The 25,458-nt window shown below is 39.8% G+C and overlaps 1 protein-coding gene across 1 annotated transcript in view; it reads right to left on the bottom strand.

Moving 5' to 3' along the window:
- Positions 1 to 24,695, bottom strand: part of IL17REL (interleukin 17 receptor E like) — a gene marked incomplete at its 3' end in the record, with an annotated part of 50,313 nt that extends 25,618 nt beyond the window's left edge. Inside the window, exons 1-2 of the mRNA XM_082014125.1 lie at positions 24,483 to 24,695; positions 5,306 to 5,333 (exon numbers count right to left, since the gene is read on the bottom strand). Coding sequence (XP_081870251.1) covers positions 5,306 to 5,333; positions 24,483 to 24,584 — 130 coding nt within the window. The 5' untranslated portion in view covers positions 24,585 to 24,695. The remainder of the gene's footprint in view (positions 1 to 5,305; positions 5,334 to 24,482) is intronic.
- Positions 24,696 to 25,458: the final 763 nt, after the last annotated feature.

Below are 25,458 nucleotides of genomic sequence, written 5' to 3' on the forward strand. Positions count from 1 at the left end.
ATGGCAAAGAGCATAGTATGAAACAGCAGTGCCACAATACTGTGCTTGCTATAAAATACAGGTTAACATTCTTAACTCATCAGGAAAGGGTGCATCCCTCAATGTCTAGCCAAGAATTATTGTCAAGTGTGGATATCCATTGACTCACATGGAAGATATGTCCACAGTTCTCACAGATGAAAGGTAGGATGTGGAGGAGGAGGAGGAGGAAGGTCAAAGCTTATCCTTACTTACCCCTCCAACCCCTCCAATAAAGTACTCTAAATTTAAAGATTGAAAGTGTATTAACCTGTACAGGACCTCTTTCTATATTATGAGATCCTCACTTTCACAGTGTCCAGTTGTAGCCAAAACCCATTTTCAGGCATTGGATACTGATACATGCAGGATGAGAAGACAGGCTGACATAAATGTGGTACCTTGGCTTGAATCTGTCAGCTCTTAAGGTGCCCTCATACTTGGTTTTAGGAGAAATAAATCCTGTGTGATACATATCAAAAGTCAGAAAAGACAAACACTTCACACCTGAATGTCCACTCCATTATCCTGGTTTTGTGCCATTAAGCATCTTTTGAAGGCAACAGGGTATGCTGGTATGAACCAAGTGGAAAAGAATGGAAAAACAAGGACACTACCACAACTGACAGTAAAGTCAGCTCTCAACTATCCAAGGTAATATTTGTAATGAGAGAAGACAATTTGTGCAAATCAAAGAAAAACCACAGATCATTCAAAATACACAAATTAGGCTTTAAGAGCTGTGGAGTACATTGACTTTTGCAGAATTTGTAAACATGTTTTCACAGAGATGAGGTAGCCTTAAGAAGTACAGTGCACATCAGCCAGATGCGAACAGCATGTTCCATGTTCCAAGAATGGGTATTGTAATAATCCTAAAGGTATCTCAGAGTGGACGGTTATTGTACAACACCCAATCAATCCACCCACAATTAATTGGGAGGTTATTATATTGCAGAACTACCTGATAATTATTACTAACGATGTGGTAAGTGATGCTTTAGCTCTGTTTCTTTGCTCAAAAAGATATTTTCTTGACTGCATCATATGACATGCTGTTGTGGATACCAAATGGTATCCAGGAGCAACCGTTTCTGCTTAATTCTTTGGTTGTTGGTGTAAATTTCTTGATCCAGGTCTATAACCTTGCCCATTCCTATGTCTGTGTAGAAATTATTTAAGGGAAGAGCAATGTATATATGCATATACACACACAGTGTCAAAGCTGACAGTTCTTTACAAAGTATTCTGTTTGGGTGAATTTGACCATATTATTTGACGCTACTTATTTTTAGGGGAGACTGTCATGACTTAATTGAATTCAGTCCTTAGTTAGTACTACCTGAAGTATGGTATTATCAGATGTCACAGGTTTGGAACTAGCTCAGGAGAATCCTAAGTCATACCTAGGTGCATTATTGACATTGACATTATTGACATACCTAGGTGCATTATGGACAGACTACTGTCTGTCCATAAGCAGGGACACTGTTCCCCTTGATCACAGTCTCTACCTTCAAACTGAGAACAAACAAGTAATACACTGGGTAAAATGAAATTACCCTTCCACTTTGGATTTTTTCCCATTAATTTTATGACACATTTTGAGAACTGCAAAAGATGCTGCAAAATTCATTAATAATAATTTAAATGGATCATATCATGCATGAGGATATTAGTTTTGGATCACAATAAATATATAATACAAGGAAGAGCTGACAGAAAATAAATTTCATTCTATATCTGTAAATCATCACTCATTTCTGACTAATTCTTCAGTAAATTCTTACCTTATCATCATTTAATCCCCCCCTTAGATAGTTTCCTCTGAAACACACACCTCCTTCCTTTTCTCACCAGTAGTTTGATGTACACCCCAGAAGACAAAGATACATCTTCCTACACAAACCATCTGTTGAGTAAATCTTGCCTAAATTTTATATTTATGAATTATAATTGTAATTAGCCCTACATGAGAGAGGGATTGTTGCTGTAATAAAAGATTCCTTAATTATGGACACATATAAGCCCAGGCATAGAGAAGCCAAGGCTTATTATTCAGCATGTAGACACTTTTTGTACTTTTGCCATCAGCTCAACCACAGCAGATTATTTTTTTATCTGATAATGCAGCAATCAACCCAGAACTGTCACGACAGCAAAACACACCTTATGTACACTTGTATAATAGAAGCCAGAGCTGAGCAATGAATAAGCAACAGAAATGATTAGATGGATATTTTGAAGCCTCAAGCAAGAAGATTAAATTGGAGAACAGCAAAAAAAAGTTGCAGAGAAAACCCATTAATAACAGGTCCAGGCCAACACCCAATGGAAAATCCTAAGTGGTTTTTGGTCTGATTTTTCTTCCCTACAAGAATTGTAAGAATTTGAATGACTTAGGATACTGACAGTGCTAAATCTGTGAGCATATCTAAAGCACACTAAAATTGCTTCACTGGAGCATCATTCCATGAGTATAAATTACAGTAGCATTTCAAACCTATTTGCATATGATTTACCACAGTATCTGCTACATCTGTGCATTATGATGATTCAACAAACTTCATAAACAACCTAGATATGCTCTCCTGAGATACCCACATTGTGCACTTCAGTTAATAAATACCAAAATTCGCTGCTTAAAAGTATTGACACCAATTATGAAATTGATTAAATTTCGGGCTGACGGCCCAAAATCCATTTCACAATAGATTTCAATGCATAATAAATTAGAAGGGTTTCACAGTTGTACGTTGAGAAAGTATTTCAAACCTTCAAGGATAATGGACAACATGGTGATATACTGTGCCAAATCCATTTTATGAAGAATGTAAGGCTTTTTTAGAATCATTGATGTATTGATATCAATGTCTGGATATATTACAGTGAATTTCAAATACTACAGTAGCCCTTATGTACTACTAATAGTCTAGAAGAGCAGGAGGGAGAAAGCAGAGTCAAAGCTACGTTGCCACATACTACTGAGCTGATAGCTGCAAATTCTGGGAAATAAAGTCACCTTTTTGTTGCAGCTAAAAGCAATGACTACTGCAAATGTGCTCTGTTATACAATCAAGGTCTTTTAAGGTAATTTTACCTCAAATAATAAATAATAAAAAGAATGACTACAGAAAAGGAAGTATGGAAATGAGTATACACCCACTGTTGCACAAGTGAATTAGAACGAAGACTAAAAAAATGTTTTTTCGTCACCCCTATAAGACTGAGTCATCCTACATGTTACTTGTATTAAAGATAGCTGATAAGTCATTTTCAGGCAGCACTGAAAACCTACAACCAGCTCTGCTTCATGTACATCATCTTGAAAGATAAGGATCTTTAGTTTACAAACTCTTCAGTGACCAAAGTCTACATCCAGCTAAGACTTAAACATCTAGTTTAAGCTTATGTGCAACATCTAAGCACCTTTGGCAATATCAACAGAGAGGAAGAACCCCTCTCGCCTCCCTCCCAGCACACAGTTTCACCTTGTCCTAAGATGGAATGAATAGGTGGAATGAATCACCACCTCGTGGTACCTGTAGTGAGTCTCCACTATCTAGATCTGCATTTGTGTAACACCCAGCACAGATTTTAACTCCTAACCAACAGTATTGCAAGTGTCCTTCCCTTTGAGACCAGGGTTGAACGGTTTGGTTTCCTCAGCCTGTGCTGCCTGAGGGCATGAAGGCATGCTTCAGCTAGGCAGAGCAGAGGTCAACACCCCTGTTTCTTCTTCTACGACTCTCTCCACGTAGTTTGTGTAACTAGCAGCTCAGCTGCCTAATCCTAAAAAGACCCATTCACAGTCCTTGAACGAGCCATTGATGGTTCACTCTGCTTGCCAGTAGAAGGCTAGAGACTCTTTCAGGTGGGACTTTTAATTGCATCCTTTCCACAGCTGTGTTCGTTCTCTGCACCTTAGCACGTGTTCCATAAATGTCATGTTTCCAGAGTAAGACTCATGACAGCTGATGTTTGGTTTCATGTCCACATGAAACAAGGATCTAAAATGGTTATAAGGTTTTAGCATGTGTCACTAATCAACTGTAAGTTTTGTAAATTTCTTAATATATGGAAGGTTATTGATTACATTATTAGTTTAACTTTAGTATAGAATTCTTTAGCCTAATAACCGTGTGATTATGTTTAACGGCCTACTCTTATAGCCCTTAGGCTGTATTTGCCTCAGTGCTAACGTTGTACCTATGAGTAAACAGTTAATCACAAGGAAAGCAGGCCTCATGAAAATTAAAACAAAGAAGAGTTAAGAGCAAGGACTGAGAGATTAAAGAGAACGGAGAAGATATCTTGTCCTTGAGCATAGAGACAGACTGGCAGGAGCGCTCTCACAAGGATGATAAGGAACCGCTTGGCTGGACAACAGAAGGGGCAAACATCCAAGGAGAAGAAACTATCCTCAGGAGACCTGTGACCATAAAAGGGAAAAAGGAGCAGGGGCTGTCTCCCCAAACGACCACCCGAGACCCCCACGCATGCGTGGTGTAGTTTTGCAACGCCAGCATTACATAAATGTAGTAGATGAGCAAGGAGGCGGTGATTTCTTGGAAAATGTGTGAATATTCATGTCTTTAAGGCATATAAAGGATGAACTTTTGTTTCAACACACGCATGTCAGGAGGAGATATCCCCCATGCGTCCAGCGCTGTGATAAAGATGTCTGCTTAATGACACTTTGAGGTGACTAAAGGTGACTTTAAATTTCTTTGGCTCTTTTGAATCACACAGCGGCAGCATCTCACGCGCTTGCGGCTCAGCACTGCAGCTTCTCCCTGTCTGTGGAGTCTCTGCCAGACGGATCCAGGCAAGGCACCGTGGAGACGAGCAGAGCTCAGAGCTGGGCCTCCAGCTAGGGCTGTCCTCCCAGAGGGGGCCTCTGCCTCCTGCTTCCCCGCCAGGCGACTGTGTGCACGGGAGGAGTGGCTGATGGAGGCCTCGCAGTGCAGGTAATTCAAGAGCCTGTATGATTACTGTCGGCAATAATAATAAGTAGAAGCAACAAAAACGTGTGAGATGGCTAAGCAAATTCTCCCAATGACCACCTATGGTAAGGAAAATTATAAAGCAGCAATGCACGGTCCTTATTAACCCATTGTTTATCAGAGCCTACCAATTTCCTATGTTTTGTACAAGGAAACTTGTGGTAAATACCCTGTCATGACAGGAGTCTGATGTCATCAGGAAAGTGGATTTATTATCTACAATAAATTATCTTTAACTTTCAAAAACAAGGGTGGTAAAAATGCAAATGATGTATACTCACTGGAAGGTTTGCTTTTACAATGAATCCCCTGCAAACAGAAACAAAAATATTATAAAAGCTGAGGTAACAATAAAAATAAATATTGATTAATCATTGTACACAAATATAAACAAATATAAACAAGTAAACGTATTTACAGTCCACAGCAGAAATCATTTTAAAGATGAAAAAAATATTTTCAAATACAATGAAAATGCACATCACTTCTGCATATGACAACCTGATAGAAATGGGAATACAAGATCAGCATTATCCTTATTTTCATGTATTTCTACTGAGGTGTAATTGTTATAACAAGTATAACAGTTCCACCAAATACAGATATTGTTTTATGAGGTATGGCCATTCACACTGACAAATAGCTTATTTACTGTTTTGTCAGACATTACAATGGACCGCTTCATACCAGGGCAAAGAAGCCAAACATTTTTTTAATGGAAGATATCCAAGAACACTTCTGAATATTATATGATTTTTAGAAGATCACACTAAGCCAATGGAAGAAAGTATTACAGTAATTGCAAATAAAGTTTAGAAATAAGACTTGCCTTTTTATTTCTGATAACTATCTGGCTCAGAACCCTGAAAATTTCATTACTCAGGCATAGTACCTACCATGTTCGAGTGGGGAAGTGTTTTGTAAGAGGCAAAGTGAGCCCGAAACTGAGATTTTAGCAAGTTTCCAGCTATCTTTCAGACAGACTACATCCATTTTCCCAGTAAAATAAACACTTAACCACACACTAGGATCCTGTAGAGTATAAAAATAACAAATCTTATTTTGAATAATACGCAAGACATTCCAAAGAAAGGCTATTACTTACCCAGTAAATACTGTTTTCTACTCTTCTGATGTTCAAGTTTCTGACATAGCATTTATATCAGTATTCCTTTGTATAGAGCATATATGTTCCCCTCTGCTTTCTTTTAAAATCAGTGCCTCATTCACAGAGATACGTTTGGCACACCCACAAAAGGAGCAGGCACCATCCTCCGCTCTCAAGCGGACTGGCAGCTCTCAGTCCCTCTAAAACCTTTTCGGATCTTGCCAGTAAGCCAGCAATCTGCGAGTTTCAGAGCCAGCAAAAGTCCCTCAGTGGACATTGGGAAGTTTTCAAGTTGCAGACAAACACAGAGGCTTACAGCCTGGGCAAGCATTAGCACATCATAAAATAATTATTGCTTGGTCTTCCATGAGGCTTTCATCCACAGGTAATTCTGTCCTCTTTATAAACACAGCTGTAGAGCAAAATCAGATTATTGCTGCAGGTAGGAAATGGCAGTGTGATAGCTACCCTGTGGCAGCTGCCTAGAGTACCCGAGAAGCGTGTTTTCTATCCCTTCGTCGCCGCTTTTAAGTTTTTAGCTAGATATGCTTGTTTTAAAGAAGGCCTTTAGAAAACCAGTTACCAGTATCTAACCTGTAGTTATTCCTTTGACCTTTTGGCACTTTTATTTTTAATAATCACTTCTGGAGCTAAGTTGTCGTCTTTTACAATTGGCAGTTTATCACTATGACTCATAAAAGTACAGATGCATAAAAGGTGGTATTTTAAAGCATTTTTATAAGAAGACAGAGATGATCATATACTTTCATAGACTGAAAACTACAAAAATTACTTGTGACATTATTAAAGATATTTCTTTGGCTGTTTCTACACAATACTGCATGAGCACACAGAGAAGGAAATCTAAAGGAAACCAAACTTCTTTACATAACTGTTCTGTAGCTGGGGTACTTCTATTTCAATGGTTTCATAAATTCCTCAAATCCCCCTGAAGGATTGAAAAATGTAACTGATGTGGCCTCATTTCTGCTGCAACGTGTTCATAGAAATGTTTGTCATTTATGAATTATTTCTGCCAAAATAAAAAAAAAAAAGCTTCATTGGTAGTTTGCTGATTCTCCCAATACAGATTTATCAATAGAAAGGAGAAGATTATAGCTTTCTGAATAATTCAGTGCAACACTAAACCAATAAAAGTGGAACATGCCAGCTCACATAAAACTCCGCTGGAATTTTAACTGCTGTTTCAAAGCCCTAGTGTTGAATTATTTGTAATCAATCCCTGCAGAAGTATGCAGAAGGACAATTTTGATTCAGTCTCTTCACTTGAGGTTCTCCATGGCCTTAGGGAGTGGAATAGACAAATATACAAAATAACTGCAAAAAGATTGAGTGAGCGAGTTGGGAGCTAGCTTTCTTGGTGAGAAAACCTAACTGTTGGATCAACTAATTGCTGAGCTACTGCTTAACTGGAAGAAATTAATCTCTCATGAGGTTGATAATTTAGCAAATTACTTCTGTATTTTTAACTTCCCATTTTGCAGCCAGACTATTGAAAGTACTTCCATTAGGTGGCTTGAGAGAGTTCCCAACTGCCTGTCAAAATTTCTTAGAATATCATCTTCAAACTAACTTCTCTAACCATTCTTTCTAGTTACAGTCATGGTGCAAAAACACGTTAGAAAAAAATCAAGATCCCATTGAAGCAGACAACAAAAATCTCACAAAACTCAGAGGATTCAGCCTTTTTCTTAAAGACGACCAGTGCTTTGGAGTCCCTGTTATGACACTTGAAAATGCAAAGTGTATATAAATAAATTATCTTAAGTTACAAACATTAAAAAAACCCCACCCACTTCTGTGGGGCTGTGGGATGATGCAGAAATCCTCCTATACCTTCTAGTCTCTCCTAATTAATTCTTGGTTTTCACTATTGCTCAGATGAATCCTACCATCTGAGCACTTTCCAATACCATCTTGCATTTATTTTCTCATCTTCTCCATGGGAAAAAAGAAACATATCCACAAGAGGTTTTTATTCTGGTAGGGAGATGTTTTGTCATTCTTGGGCACTTGGTTTTGTTCTGAGTGAGGAGTTGTTGGGAAGGTTTACATAATCAAACATTTGCACAAACACTTGCCAGTTACAGCGAGCATTTGGTCACAGCTCAATTCCTTTTTTTTAATAAGTGTTTCTTTTTATTATACAATACCAAGGGGGGGGGTGGTATTTTTTTTTTATAACGATTTTGCAAAATAGTCAAAAGAGACTGTTTGTCTCAAAGAATAACTCAAATAAATTAACCAAGTTCCTCTCCCACTTTCTATATCTTTTGTTTTCAGGAATTTTCAGTGATGAATGCAACAGAAAAACATAACACACTAAAACCAGAATGGAAATTTTCTTCCCCTTTCACAAATGCCGTGGGTGTCTTTTATGCAAAAATAAGATCTTGAACATGATAGTACATTTTACTCCTATACAGAGAGCATCTTTGATTCATATCTGCTTTGGCAAAGAGCCTAGGCAAAATATACTTACACAATGCACAAACAGTTAGGGATTTTCCTATTTCTCTAGGGTTTTCCCCATTTGTGGCATTACTCAACTGTAGCTAGAGGTTATCTGAACAGACACCACCAACGTGCATCATTCTGAATAGAAGGTGTGGTGCCAACTTTTTAGCTAGCACAGCAACTTCTCCTCAGTCTAAGCTAATTGTAATATCACATTGTTTTTTTTAAAGACTGTAGAGAAGAAAGTGAGATCAGCAGAGGAAGACTTGGATTTGGGGGCATAGAGAGTATTTTCATGAATTAAAATTGCCAAGGAAAAGAAACAAAGATTAGACCTGCTTCCCATTTCCTCTCATATCTCCAGGCACTGAATCAAGTGCAGAAGTGTGGAAATTCTTCCCTGAATGTTCTGTCATGCAGGAAAGAGTCTGAAGCAAATTTGGTTTCACGGTCTACCCATTAGCTCTGTTGAAGAGTTGGTGGCAGCTCTTCCACAATTCCATAAGGAATAGTAATACACTTGAAAATACCTTAAAATGTATTCTTTAATTGGGATCAGGCTGTCAGACACATAACATTCATTCATTAAAGTGCATACATTAAAGTCAGTGAATGTAGAGTGAACAGTTTTTCCCCCTTTTGAGAGATACTCAGTGGCAAAGCTACATTCCTACTTTAGGTTTGGAGAGGGCAGAGAAAAAGGAACATGACCATATATTCTGACATTTCCCTCTATTCCAGCAATTTCTGTTCTTTGACCACCATTAAAAGCAAGCATGGGACTGTACATAGTCTTACAACACAGGGAAAGCGTTGTCTTAATGTGGTGTGCATTGCAATAACCGATGCTCAAATTGTAGCCAAAAGGCTGATAAAGATGATTAATCTAATCATGTTCTTTCTGATTTTGAGTAGAGAGGGGATGTTCTGCACAAATCCATCTTATTCTGCACAGAATTAAAAAGGATCTCCCAGGTCCCCTGATAACCACAGGTGCCACATCAACTAATCCCTTTCAAAAACTGGTGAAGCTTCATTTTAAAATCAGTCAGGCTTTCACATGCACTGCGCCAATAGCCAAGGCTATCCCAGAAGTCCTGTTCTCTGACAGCACCAAAGCTTTTATTTCTAATGTAAAAACAATGATGGTTAGCTTATACTGACTTCTGATTGTGCTCATTATCTTTTCACTTAAATAGATGCTTTCCACCCTGGAATTTACTTTCCATTTATCTACAGCCAGTAATACGCCTTTTCTCAGCTTTTTTGTGAGACTATACAAGGCAAGTTCTTTTATTCCTCTCTAATAAAACAGGCCTTCCTCTTACCATCACCCTTCTCAGCAACTGTTTCTACTTTAATGCATCTGTCCAAATGGAGTGACCAGAACCACACACAGTTCTGAAGATAGTTTCCCACTAGGGTTTATTTGGTGCCTTGTAAAGTGGTAATATTCTTTGTCTCGGGAGCACCACAACCATGTCATATCAATAGTTATCTTCCAACACAGAGAGGGAGCTACTTACCCTTTCCATGTAAGCAATCCCACGGCAGCCGCCTTTTCTTCTTCTGCTCCCCCCATTCAGTTCATGGAGGGAACAGCCTACAGATGCTGGACCCTGAGAGTCCTAGATGATCTCTCATGGCCTCTAGTAAAAAATCTGACAATGCTAATGTGATCTCAATCACCTCCATAAAGAAAAAGGTCTTTGAGCAGTGGATAGCCACAGTCAAAGTGATATGGATCTATACAATTTAAGAACTTTGGATGGAAACAGAGAGGATTCAGAGCTGTATCATAAGCTCCTCAGACTATGAACAAAGGCCTGTAATTTCTTTCATAGAAAGACATTCAGCCCCAGAAAATATCTAGGGAGAACTTCACAAATGGAAACAACTGAGTATGCTTTAGCTTCTTCCAGAACTATTTTCATAGGCAAAGGAGATAATGGCTTTGCACTTTACATGTCCATGATGCTGGTGAGGATTGGAACCTCACAGGACTTTTCTTGTTCTATTCTTACAAATGTCATCACTGTATTTATCTTACCAAATGTAAGGAAACAGAATTCTTTACAGTAAGAGAAAGCATGTATAATATAATGATCCCTCTCCCACAAAAAGAAGTCTTAACTATATCATGGTCAACTACTTATAAAAAAAGCATGTTATTGGAAATGTGTGAAAAGGAAAAATAACAGGCCTACAGAACATACATGGCAATTGAATAAAATTGTGATTATATTTGCTGAGAGCCAGAGGAATTATAATGATTAATACACATAATACGATGATTTAGAACTGTTAAAAATTCATAGTTAGTACTGCTGATACAGTGTACCCAAAAGACCTTTTCTCAAAAGGAGCATCTGTATTTGTTTTGACGTCATGTGTAATTACTTTCATTGCCAAGGTAAAACTATCTTACTGATTATCCTTTTTAATTTTTGGCAAACCACAAGGTTGTTCTTCAACTTTTACTGACAATGTGGTAATCAGATACATATGAACAGCGTGCAGTGGGATCAACTAAGCAATAATAGACGGAAACATTTGGACTGTTATCCATGCAGAAAAGAAATAGGCACCTGAACTTACAGCAAAGCATTATTTGGACTACTTTGAACTACTGCTGCTACAAGAGCGCCTGGATGTTGCGGGATTTTTTTACAGAATGCTAAAAACAAAACACCTGAGTCATGCATACATATTATCCAGCTGCGAGTCTCTGTGTGTGTTCCAAGCTGAACAAAAATGATCCCACCACATTAGTGCAGTGCTGAACCTGAGGGGATAAGTACTACTGAGAAGTGGGATATTAAGCTTGGGCTCAGCACAGTGCTAACGAGGTCGCACACTGTTTGGATGAGAGCTGGCCTGTGTCCAACGTCTCCAACAAGGTAACGTATGCCTGGGTTAACGCCATGTTGCTGTGCTCTCAACTAAACAGTGAACTGACAATGAGCAAACAGGGAAGAAACTATTTGGTTCACTGAAGATTATTGGGCTGTCTTCAGTAAGGTTTCACAGTGGTCTAAAACATAGCCTTTTACCAATTTTTGTTTCCTGCACCATTTGTCATTTCACATGTATATGCGAAAGTATGGACCCTGTCCTCCACAACCTGCTGTCGTGAAGGCAACACTTCCATTACAGTCTAGCAGTACTTCAGCAGTGCAGGAAGACATGACTGACACAAGAGCCTCAGGCCCCTTAGATTTTTGTCCTTCTGTTTACCTGCTACTATTCAGGTATAACAGAGATTTCTGTCTTCAAGTCAGTAGGTACTTCCTCCTGCAGTGATGCAGAGGAACCCCGTTCCCAGATTTTAACTGGACTGTCCCATATTTTAGCTGGACTGCACGTGGCATATAATGTCTTCTAGCTGTTACTGTGGCTGCATGGCTGTGTCTCTTTTACGGAGCAGAACAAGTGAAAGAGTTGGCAGCACAGTAATTACATTTCTGGGAACTCTTTGCAGTGACATACATTTATCCTATAAGTGAATGTCCAGTCAAAACAATATTCCTTTGAGGTCTCACAACTGGGAAGAATATCCCCCCTTATAGTTTTTTTAAGTGAATTTATGTAAAAATAATGCTGTGATACAAAAAGGACCTACATAGAAACCACTTGCTATTAAATTTATTGGACCAAAGGGAGCTATGACAGTCTGAAATAAAAGCTGCCTGTTCTATTGTATGCTTCAATTCCAGGACTAGAAACAGAATTTGCTTGAAGCAACAGTACGATCTAGCTTCTTCTTTTTAGAAATAAAAACGAAAAAAGAAAAAAAAAAAATTGTCAATTCATTTTGATGTCATGTTTCCTAAAATATTAATACAAGTTGTTAAAAAAATAGAATTGCATACAATAGACAAAGTAAAATTAAAGTGCACTTTGAATGCCATACCCTCAGCTGGTATAAATCAGCACCATCCCATACATAGAGTGTCAAAAATTTCAGACCGCTCAGCTACTTGAAAGGACAACTAATCTACCAAATCAGCACTTCTAGTCTAACAATGAGACAGGGAAATTCTAACACAGCTCTAATGGCTATTTCAGTGAATGACTGGAGATCTCATATGGATGATGATAACATGGAAGCAAAGAAATTTAGGGTGGAAGGTGTTTCTGGAGGTCGCCAAGTCCAGCCTCCTGCTAGAAGCGGTACTGTCACCAACACCAGATCAAGTTAGCCATTCCTTTGGCCATTTCTTGAAAAACTGGAGGACATAGATTCCACAAGCTCTCCAGGCAACCATGGATATCCCATGCTTTGAGGTTAGGATGGTATAATGACCTCTGTAGCACAGAAGAGGCTACAAGAAAAACTTAGTCAAGATCCCTCAACAGCACTGACAGCACTGACACTTGCAGCCTCAGAGGTGACTGGAACCAGCGGGCCATGAGATTGCCGCAGAAAAGAGGGGGAAAAAAAAAAAAGACAAGAATTGAAGTGAAGATTATGAGAAGAGACACACCAAGATAGAATTGCTCCTCCTGCTGCTGCTGGAAGAAGTGGTTATTTCTTTTGGAAGAACTTACTTTTCTTTTCTATTCCAGTTACTGTCTTCTCATATATCCTAACGCTACTGGTCAGCAGAAGAGGGCATATATTGCAGGCCTGGCTTTCCAGTGCTTTGGCATACGCAGCGAAGCCCTCACGTCTTGCTCTAGGCAACTACTCATTTTAATTTTGTTTAGAGTCAGTCCAAAGCACAGAACACTCCTCTGCCGTATGCTGTGACCTTTATAAATGATAAATGCCATCCTGCTCACGTTCACAAATTGTGGAGGACTATGGCTGAGTGAAACTCCTTCCAATGATTTGAATAAACTTTGAATCTGACCCAAGTGGGGAAAAAATTTTTGCCTGTTGTTGATTGTCCAGCCAGGGTCATCCTGGCTGGACACCTGGTGCCCACCAAATCCACTCTATCAGTCCCCTTCTGAGCTGGACAGAGGATAGAAAATATAATGAAAGGCTCGTGGGTCGAGATAAGGACAGGGAGAGATCACTCAGCAATTACTGTCATGGGCAAAACAGACTCAACAGGGGAAAATTAGTTCTATTTATTACCAATCAAAATCAGAGTAGGGTAATGAGAAAACAAAAACTAAGTATTAAAATCCGTTCCCCCCACCCTTCCCTTCTTCCTGGGCTCAACTTCACTCCCAAATTCTCTCCCTCCTCCCCAAGCGGCACAGGGGGGTGGGGAATGGATGTTGTTGACAGTTCATCACATGTTGTCTCTGCTGCTCCTTCCTCCTCAGGGGGAGGACTCCTCACACTCTGCCTTGCTGCAGCATGGGGTCCCTCCCATGGGAGACAGTCCTCCATGAACTTCCCCGACATGAGTCCTTCCCACGGGCTGCAGTTCTTCATGAACTGCTCCAGCCTGGGTCCCTCCACGCGTGCCGTCCTTCAGGAACAGACTGCTCCAGCCTGGGTCCCTGTCCTGGTTTCAGCCAGGGTAGAGTTAATTTTCTTCACAGAAGCTAGTGTGAGGCTGTGTTTTGGATTTAAGATGAGAAAATGTTGATAACGTGCTGATGTGTTGAGTTGTTGCTAAGCAGTCAAGGACAGTCCAGCTTCTCATGCTGTACTGCCAGCAAGAAGGCTGTGGGTGCACGGGGAGCTGGGAGGGGACACAGCCAGGACAGCTGACCCAGGCTGGCCAGAGGGATATTCCATACCATATGGCATCATGCCCAGTATATAAAGCTGGGACGAAGAAGAAGGAAAGGGTAGAGGGACGGTCAGAGTGATGGCATCTGTCTTCCCAAGAAACCATTACGTGTGATGCAGCCCTGCTGCCCTGGAGATGGCTGAACACCTGCCTGCCCATGAGGAGTGGTGAATGGATTCCTTGTTTTGCTTTACTTGTGTGCGCGGCTTTTGCTTTACCTATTAAACTGTCTTTATCTCAAACCATGAGTTTTCTCACTTTTACTCTTACTATTCTCTTCCCTGTCCCACCATGGGGGAGTGAGTGAGCGGCTGGGCCTAAACCACAACAGTCCTCCACAGGGTCACACATCCTGCCAGCAAACCTGCTCCAGCCTGGGTCCCCCCACGGGTGCCGTCCTTCAGGAACAGGCTGCTCCAGCCTGGGTCCCCACTGTGGGGTCACAAGTCCTGCCAGCAACCCTGCTCCAGCCGGGGCTCCTCTCTCTCCCCACGGGGCCACAGGCCCTGCCAGGAGCCGGCTCCAGTGTGGGCCTCCCACGGGGTCACGGCCTCCTTCGGGCATCCCCCTGCTCCGGCGTGGGGCCCTCCCCGGGTGCGGGTGGAGATCTGCTCCCCCGTGGAGCTCCATGGCTGCAGGGGCACAGCCGGCCTCACCATGGGCTTCCCCAGGGGCTGCCGGGGAACCTCTGCTCCGGCGCCTGGAGCCCCTCCTGCCCCTCCTGCTGCTCTGACCTGGGGGTCTGCAGAGCTGTTTTCACATGTTCTCACTCCTCTCTCCAGCTGCAATTGCTGTTGCCAGTTTTTTTCCCCTCTTAACTCTGTTCTCCCAGAGAAGATACCACCGTCGCTGATGGACTCAGCTTTGGCCAGCGGTGGGTCCATCTTGTAGCCGGCTGGCGTTGGCTCTGTCAGACACCAGGGAAGCTTCTGGCAGCTTCTCACAGAAGCCGCCCTGCTACCAAACCCAATACACCTATATAAACTTCATGAGAAGAGGGTCACGTCATTTCCAAGCAAGGCAATTTCTCTGTGCGGATTTTGCACCACTACTGGTAGTGAAATGAAGCCAAAGTTTGCAGTCATTTGCAAAATAATATTAAGTCAGCCGAATCTAAAAGAGGATTTGGGTACCTGAAACACGATTTAAGCAAACTGAGGTAATCTCAGCAGAACACTATGATACATAATACCCTATTAATTGCCACCTAACACTAAAAGCACCCAAGCTTATTAGGCACCTCCCTTTCTGATCTGAAAGCTCCCTGGTTGAATGTAGTTTGGTGTTTAGCTCATGACCAGAACGAAGCTAGAATGACATCTAGCTCATGCAAAGCTCTTCGGGATAGCCTACACTCACTTGTAGGACACTCACGTCCCCCAGCATAGCGGGTGGCTGGAGGAGACTAACAAAGCTCAAGCCTGCTGCTTTCAAACTGGAAATAGTAGAAGAGGAAAGCAGAATATGGGCATGTTCCAGCCTTTATACTCTAGCTTTCAAGTCCTTACCTCAAGGGACAGCCAGGTTCAACATCCTCTTTAACCTGAAGCAGTTCTAACCGTAAGTTGCCATTTTGCCACGCTGCCCTGTAAATGAGAGGGTTTCCCAGGCCTCCTGTCAAAGCAGTGATATTATATAGAGAGGAAGTGAAAGAATGAAGGTCTAAGAGAAGGACAGGCAAGATGCATTGTAATTTTTAAAACTGAGTGCTTTCAACATTAAAATTGGAGATGTTTCCTACTTCAAAGGCCACTTATATTTTATTTGAAGCAGTCATCAGAAAAAGAAAAAAACAGAAACTGAAACTTCGGAAGAGTGGCTCTCAGCAGCAACTCTGAAGAGCGAAGATCAAACTCTGGTTCGTAACTCAGATGCCTGGGCTCTAGAGAGTGGAGTTCAGACTAACCTGGTGCTTAACTTTTTCCCTTGGCTAACTTGAGGCAGCACCATGCTGAGCATGCAGGTTTCTCATACTGCCATGACAAGTCACTAATGCTTCCTTGTGATCTCCATTTAATCTGTATTTAATAACCTGCAACCATAGGAGAGGAGCAGGGTCATAGAATGGGTGAACGTTACACAGATACTATCCTGAAATGTTGGGGGCAGCGGGGCCTAAAAACAAAAATTAATTTGCTAATCCCAACCCTGCCAGTGTGGATCACAAAGCCACACTAAAATTTAGAACAAGAAACACACTTGGCAATAATTTCTTATAACAGTTTCAAGACTTCGGAGGCCACATGTCAGGGCTGAGACACCCTTCAAAGCCATGGAGAGAAATACAGCAGCACAGGTCTCTGGTTTTTGTAGGTCCCCTCTTCGCTTTAAATAGAGAAAAATCTCAAACCTAAATAAACTTGGAACTACCCCTGATTACAGCTCTTTCTGCTGAGAAATATTTTTAAATGTTGACTTTGGTTTTATTCTAGCCTTTACCTTGTTATGTTGTTGTGTAAGGATGTAAGGCCATACAAATGATCCCTCAGGCCGTGCTAGAAGCGGTGGTTTAGTATCGGATGGCAATCCTGAGAGGCCACTGCATTCCTTGCTGGTGCCACAGTATCAGTTAAGGAACTGCTTCCATTAAAGACTTAGTGATAAAGATGCCTGGCTAGGTCTAATTTTGCTTGCTTGAGTTACAGAAACACTCTAGCCACAGCAAAATGAGGGAAATCTTCTCAGTACATGTAGGTGAAAAACTTTTCTTTGCAGCTGTATACTTGAAAATTTGGGAGAGAGAGGTTTATTTCCTAACTATTCATATTTGTATTATTATGGCATCTGGAAGTCTTAATCCTACATCAGAAATCTTATACCAGAATCCCTGCATACACGTCTTTCCTCTCCTATCAAGACCAACAAACACCTTACCCTGAAAGAGCTAGCTGTGTGAATGCATGAAAAAGTAAAAAACATTCAGAATTTGCCATGTAGAAAAGCCCTACTGAAAATATCTATACTGTACATTTCAGCTGCATTATGGGATAACTGATAAGAAGCTAGTTAAGAATAAATTTGGAAATTCTAAGGAAGAATAAATCATATAAAATACAAAATAAAAAATAATTACTCAAAAAGTCATTACATAGTCTATTTCTCTTTCTACTGTTTTTCATCATTTTGAGGGGGCTGTAGGGGTTGAAAAAAAGGAAAAAACCCAAAAACTGTGGAATAATCATATAGTTTTGCTTTATCTTGTGCATCTTCCATGTACTGTAGTTGCTAAAGTTAGCACAGTCCAATTAAAGGAGGCAGAGGTCCAAAAGAAGGGCTTCCAAAAAGGGAAGATTCCACCAACTTTACAACACCAGCATTGTTTCACCTGACTCTCCTGATCATGCTGTTGTCCCTAGAGGCAACAATAATTCCTGGGCATGGCCTCAGCTTAATAAATCCATCAGCATTCAGTACCTTCATACATTGCTTCACACTATGTCTCATTTTTAATGATAGCCCTTACTCACTGAAAACCACCTATGCCACACATTTGCCTAAAAAGCGTATGTGTTTTTTTTCCCCCTAAGTGGAAGAGAAAATAAGCTACAAAGGCAGACTGTAACACATCTGTAACACAGATGTGACCATGCTCTAAAAATTATTCGATCATATATAAATACACTATATTGAAAAGGAGGGAAAAAATTAAAAGAACACATACTACTGACCAAAACTAAGCATGAAGCATGATACTATAATGAGAATTGCAAAAATAAATTTAAAGAAAAACCAAACCACAAATGGGTAAAAATTATAATACAAAGATATCAAAACATGAAAAAGGAAGAATCTGTCATTGCAATCATTGAAGTAAGAGCAGCAGGTTGAGGACATGACGAAGTGGGAAAAAGATCAAGGAAGTTTGCATATGTAGGGATGAAAGGGAAAATAAATCTGGAGACAGTGAAATGTATTAACTGCAATAAATTCTATTTCCTCAAAGTTTTTCCAAGAAAAGACAATGAATGCACATCTAGTACTGTACAGTGTTGTTTATATGATTCATAATTTCTGAAAATATGCAGGCAAGTAGAGGCAACTCCAAGACAATCAGTTTTCCAGAAATGATTAAAATTTACCACACATATTCAAAGCAGCTAAGTTGAACAGTTTCTTGCAAGAGAGACACAGATAATTTGCAAAGTAAAACTAAAACTCTCTTCATTTCTCCATAGACACTTCCTGAATGAGATGGTATGGCTCATACAGTTTTCACGGTGAGTCCCGTATTTTATGTGCTGAAAGAGCAGGATATGCAGTACAGCAAGACAGGTCTTTGGCTCTGTTGACTGTTCCAAAAGACTAAGTTAAATATGACCTGAAAAAACATCTTTAGATCCCACAAAAGAGAAAATGACGCATGAAAGCAGAGATATTAGGGTTAGAAGAGAACTAAAGATGCCATCTACTCTACATTTCTGCCTTAGGAAGAATGATCTTTATCTGAGACGTATCTGAGAGATATTTGCTTAGCATGTGTGGAGATCTCTATAAGCTCCGCAGGCAATCTATTCCAGTGTTCAGCATCATTAGCTACTGTGACTTTCCAGCTTAGTCATAACCTCAGAAAATTCTGGCCCAGTGAATTCCTACGGTTGTGAAGGCAGGGTTGTGATGCGTCCATATCACATCTGAGTGTACATGAATTTACCAGTTCTGTGATCATTCCTAGCCAAGTACTTCAGAATTGGTCTGGAACATCCTCAGCAACACAGTACTGCTTGGGGCATATTTTCGTTGTTTTTAAGAGGGCAAATAATTTCCTGGTCTTCAAAAAGCAGCAATAAATGTTAACAAAACCAGAAAAAAAAGTTTTAGAAGGAAAAATATTTTCCTGAGAGTATGAAAACTACCACGAAAATATCTGTGCCAGACTTGACATATAAAACCTAGGGATGGTAACACAATGCATAGAACTTCAAATGTGGGTTCCTGGTTTGAACAGCCTAGTAGACACAGCATGGTGCAAGGGAATTCATGGCTCCCAGAAATTAAAAGATTTTCAGTCAAGGGTAGGAGGAAACTTCTTTCTTAGGTCCAAATTACCCACCTATCTGGGAGTGAGGCCTAGCTTCTCAATGCTGAGACAAAAAGCCAGGAAGGTTATCCAAAGCTATCCTTAGAAAGTCTTTTAAAACCTCTTTTTGGTCCTTCTCATTTTTGACCATCCCTGGTTCTCTCCCATGCACAGGCATTCTGGCAAGACAGGAAGAATGGGACAATATAAATGAACATGACAAAGTAACAGGTACAGCATCGTCACCTCCAGCAAATGTACAAATTAAGATAAACCTAGACCTTACTGCAAGAATTCCAGCTAGATCACAACACATGGTGTCACTAAAGTTATTACCTCTCCTAAAAAAATGGCCCTGCCGAGACTTGATCAAATTAGAAGTCGCTTTCCAACTGCAAAGCAGTCAGTCAGACAGCAATATTCTGCAGCTGTGGAAGGTACCTATTCCCAAATCTCAATATTCACCATTGAGCTTTGGGTCCAAATGAAGCTGAAGGATATCTTCCCTCCCTAAGATCAAGGCTGAGAGAGATTTGTGAGCTAAAATTTGCAGCCAGTAATAAAGGTCAGCTGCTCCCATCTCCTGCTGAGCTTGCTTATATATCCCCCTTTTTTTTTTTAATATCTACCTTCTGCTATGGGTACTGATTGTACATACTTAAGTTGATGTCTCATGGTGGTGAAGCTTCTAGCACTGCCTTTTGTTTCAGTTTCAGCACACCCTGTCAGGTCCAGTTCTGTTAATTTTGTGTCCCAGACTTTCATGACTGTGTCTAGTGCCTCTGCTCTTGCTACTCCAGTGTTTTATCTCTTTCCAGACCTTGTAAACTTCTTCCAGAGTTCTTGAGGAAGGGAGAAGCGAGAAAGAAAAAAAAAAGAAGAGCTGTCACTGCATTTTTTGCAAGTTCTGAATTGCAGAGCTTTCTCCATTTCCACCTGTCCTGAAAGAAGTGGTGGTAAATGTTCTAGTAATAAGGAACACTGGAGAGTTTTGTTAAGTCCCTGCTTGTACCTGTCACTGGCGGTTTTCTTCTCGGGGTGAGGAAATGGGATGGCACCCAACCAGTGGCATAAGACACAGCAGGAAGCCTGGAAGCTAGGTGCCTTATGTCATTGCCAAGCTATTTTTGACCCTAAAAGAGCAAATATAAAACACAGTCCAAGAGGTAAGTCACCTAAACTTGCTAAACTGCAGCTCTCCTGACTACCAGCAGAGAAGGCAAGCGGAGATATCTAAGCAAATGGGTTAATATCACTCTAATACAGTGACTCAACATCACTGAGCCCCTTAAGTATGGCTGCTTTGACTAATGAGTACTTAACACTTAATTATAGTATTCAAAGCGCTTAATTAAAACATGTAATTAAGACACATCACACAGGAAGGTCAGCACTATTTCGTACTTGTGAAAACTGGAGAAAGGAAATTACTTGAAGAGGGCCACACAAGTGAGTCTATGGCAGGCAGGGATGCAAAACCCAGCCTTTCTATCTAGGGCATGCTCTCACGGACTGTACTGCATCTCAGCAAATATCAGCAGAGGATATGTTTTATATATTTGTGCATCCCCTCCAGTCATCAGGTATATCGTTGCATACACAAAAAAGTTTGTGGTGAATCATCTTCCTATGTTGGAACATCACACTGTCTCTCTCATTCTGAGGAAGCCAGGTCTCTGATCAGTCTCTTTAGACATTTTCCATGTCTAGTTTTTCAAACAGATTTTAGAGAAAACTGGATTATGTCACCTAGATTATCATGTCCATTTTTTAGAGGCTTGGGATCACTTTTAAAATATGAATTGCTCACCTTAATGATGAACAAAGAATGCCAATTTATGTCAGCTGAGTTACTGGCCTAAGGGCTGTATTATATCACTGCTTTTGCAGTGTGTAGTATTCAGCCAGAACGGTCTGATCCATGGCATAAATATCCAGTAAAGAAACACCACATACTTTGTCTATGAATAGCATGAACAGGCAGCAGCTATATCAAGAATTTGCTGCCAATAACCTTTATAATTGCAGGGAAATCCCAGATTCAGTTTCGGGTTTCTTTCTTTATCCATGGACTTTGGAAATGTTACTACATTTAATGGCAGACAATACAAATATTATTTCATACTTTTCTGGAGAGGTTTTTTTTTAATGTAGTGCTCTTGATCTTTACCAGCTGTTGAGTCAAATTTAGCTTAAGCCTCTTTCTTTGTGTACAACCTGCACACAATGTGGATTGTAAAATGAATAGGGCACAAACCCAATTTCAATTGCAGGCTGGGATTCCCCTATGCCTTTAGAGGGAAACTTGGTTGATAATTGTGTTTGCTATTGGATGAGGCATGGAGACCAAGCCCATTGTATTTAAGCTTTGAATACCAGAATATCACATGAGCTCTAAAGCCAAGGCATTAAAATAAGGAAGGAGAAATAAATCATAATACATAATAAAAGCTTGGTTGTTCCTTTGCCATCACTCAACCCACAATTGTGTATTTTATATTGTCATGTACAACTTGCATAAATATCCAATGTTCTTTTGGTTTTTCCTTTCCTGTACTAGACAGAAGTACAGTTTGCAGTATAGTAATGAAACCTGTATATCGCCTTATACAAGCCAATGCAAGGATGTCTTGCTGAATACTCATGGTAAACTAAGAATTATTCATAAAGTTGTAATAAGATCCAAAATCTAAATAGTTCAGTGTGAAGGGTTTTTAGGTAACATACCTGAAAACAGTTATGTCGCTGTTTCCCTCTTAAGTGCAACCAATGCTTTACTCTGATAAGGAGTACCCAAGGAGGTCAAAACTGCTTACAAATATTCAAGGGACATAGCTGCCTTAAAATCTATTCTGCTGGTCAAACTGAAGTTTCACTTATTAAACCTACTCAAAACTTTCTGACAATACCCACAGTTGGAAAAATGTAGAAAAATGCAAATTAATTGCTTTTCATTCCCCTACTGCTTTATGAAGAACCACACAACCTCAGGGTTGACTCTGCAGAAGAGAAATCTGCTATGCAAACTTATGGGAAAACTTCATGAAGGAAAAATCAATTTCCTATAATACTCACTTGTGTGATAGCAGCTACAGAAAACTTGTGATAGTTTTAAAATGACAGTATCTCATTATCACATTAAGCAAATTGCTAGAAAAAAAGGCATCGATTCTCTACCTTGTGACCTGATGTGCTGTAGCAGAAGGCAGCACACATATATTGTACATAGAAACGGACAAATTGTAACCCCTGGTTAGTGTCCCTATAAAGACCATTGAGTTATAAATTATGGAGAAGATAAACTGCTCCCTTTTGAAGTAACTCAGGTAGGAATGGGAATGAGGCAACAAATTGTGGTCGGTTTTGTAGGGAAATTGAAGTTACTTCCAAAGGAAAAGGAAGGAGTTTTCTCTAACAAGCTAGTCATGAGACTCTAAACTTCATGTAGCTAAAATGTTCTGCACTAGATTGAAAATGCTACGCTGGCAGTAATTTGTCCTGTTGAGATCATTATTGTTCCCAGTGAGAAAACATTTTGTCTTAAAAAGTTATTAATGCATTCAAGATTCTACTGAATACAACTAGCAGAAACATTACATAGAGAACATGAACTGAATCCTATCTTTAACATCACAAATGATTGATTGATTCCATTATACTGGAAACAATGTATTTCCCCTGTAAATTAAGAAAAATACAACCTTTCTCCGTTGTCCAACCCTCAGTATTGGAAAAGTTGTAAGAAAAACTCTTGAAGGCAAAGAAAGGAAACCAGCCTACCAAACCTCAGGGTTGTGTCTATATCTTAGGCATCTAGTGAATCAGTCTTCCTAACACACATACCTAAGATATGACAGAGAAAGGTGCCCTTTCAGGTCCCCGGAGGTAAATCCTGTCCCCTAGACTGAATCCCACCGAAAAAGGTTGCTATTGTTTTTTACATGCCGAGTCTGATAGTCATACGGTCTTTGGAGGAATACATTAGAGTGGTAAATCACTTCTATTTTGAACCCTCATTGCAGCAGACCGAGGAACATAAATTATTTAAAATGCATGTGGTTTTGTATTCATAAACATAACTACATAAACATTCTTGAAAAGTGCTCCCATACATCTAGAGATTAATCTCTTATGACTATACTTTATTATTGCGAAAACATTATCTAAGTGGGTAGCGACTATAGAATTTGAAAGCGGGAACATAAAACAACTTTAAATATAAAGGGGGTTTTTTTCCTCTCAATCTAGTAGTTTATAAGCATCTTTATTCCTGATATTTCCTAGGATAAACATATAAAATATAGAATAAATTGCTGTAACATGTACTAACTTAATATCCAGTACCACCACATTTAGACAATCTTCAGTATGTCTCATTGCCTGTCCTAAACACTGACATCTTCAAGCAAAAGTCTGTACAGACAGCGATATTCTTTCATGCCATCAGCTCCACTTCTCTGTAGCAAGTACGTAGTTACCATCCTCTACTAAGACTGAAAGTCAGATTCCCTATTATTTTATCCCTTTTTTATTTCTCTTTCAATTTACCGTATTCTTACAGTTTCAGAACTCCAACAGAAGCGGACTATCTCCACAGTGCCCCTTTGTGGGGATATTTAGAAACATTCAACATTCAAAGCTATTAAAGAGACGGTACGGCTCACATCCCACACTTAGGCACATGCATAAGTCATTACATTTAATACTGCAGTTACATTCATCCCACAAAATGAAAAACGGATTTTACTCTTTCTCAGGCTTAATTCATTTCTTCACAGGAAAGACAGTGTTTTGTATATTCCTAACATAATTAGCAATTTCTGAAACCTCCCGTTCCTCCCTCCTCATCTCTTTGGCACTGCTGCTGTTGTAACAACTGACTCTCCAGAGTAATCATTTTTCTCAAATACAAAAGACAGATTTAAAAAGGTAATAAAAGCATCAGTTGGAAATAGTGTAAAATGCATTTTCTTACTCTCTTCCTAACAGTCATCTTTGCTGCTTTGGATACTTAAATCAGAATGACAGGAGTAAAAAGTGATTGTTCAGGACAGCTGAAATATTGTTCTATTTTTGCTTTCTTGCTTTTCTTACAATTATTTTGGCAGCACCCAACTACTATATTAATAGATAGCAAATAGGAACAAGTAAGGAATTACCTGAGAACATGAAAGTCCACATTCTTCAATCCTGGGAATAATCTGACAATCAGAATTCCAAAAAAGAATTATTAGAAGAATCTGAACATGAATACTTATCATCCTAAATTGAAAAAAAAAAAAGGCAAAACCTCAGAAGAAACCTTCTACTCTGACAATTCTCCCTCTCATGCCAAAACTTTAATATGAAATTTAGTCCCTCCCACAGCACCTCTGAGCTCCTCCCTCTAAAACTTTCCAAAGACAGAAAATTGCTAGTTGTGGGAAATATTAAGCATGTTCAACCCATTTCTTATGTTCCATAGCAAAAAATGGGAAACGTGAATTTCTAACAATCACAGTAAAAGTCTTTTACTTCTGGATTTCAGCATGTCAGCTTGAGATCGGTTTTAGCAAATTTCTTTTTTGTAAATTCTATGTATAAATGGGAATTTTATTGCTAGAGTGATGTACCAGGCAGGTTCACTGGAATCCAAATGCATTCCTATGTCTACTTATTTTCCTGGTTTTCTAATGCATTGAATAAAAAGAAAAAGAGTTTTGCTGAGGTGGGTAGTCTTGGAAGACTGGCTTCTCGCTTTTCATCAGCAGGAAAAACAGATTCTTTTACCCTAGAAACCTGTGCCTTAGGCTTATTTTATTTATTATTTAATTGTATCAACAGAATCCTCTTGTTCTACAGCTTATATCTCCAGTTTGGGGGTTTTGAACGCACTCGGGAAGTGTGCACGCTTTGCCAAAGCGGCTCAACACCACCAGCTCTGAAAGCAGGGTACGAGTGAGTCACACCACCTCAACGCCTGGTAGCGTAACAAAATGCCCAGGAATGCCTTCCTGGGTGCTGCCTTGCATAGTCCTACTACCCATCGCAAGGAACAAGTATTCCAAGAAACACACTCTCCGGTTCGTATGGAGGCTATATGTGGTGTATTATGCCCACAGGTGGAATAAGGAGTTATTCTTCCATAGAGAGGGC

Source organism: Phaethon aethereus, assembly GCF_964289735.1.
Source record: "Phaethon aethereus genome assembly, chromosome: 1".
NCBI lineage: Eukaryota > Metazoa > Chordata > Aves > Phaethontiformes > Phaethontidae > Phaethon > Phaethon aethereus.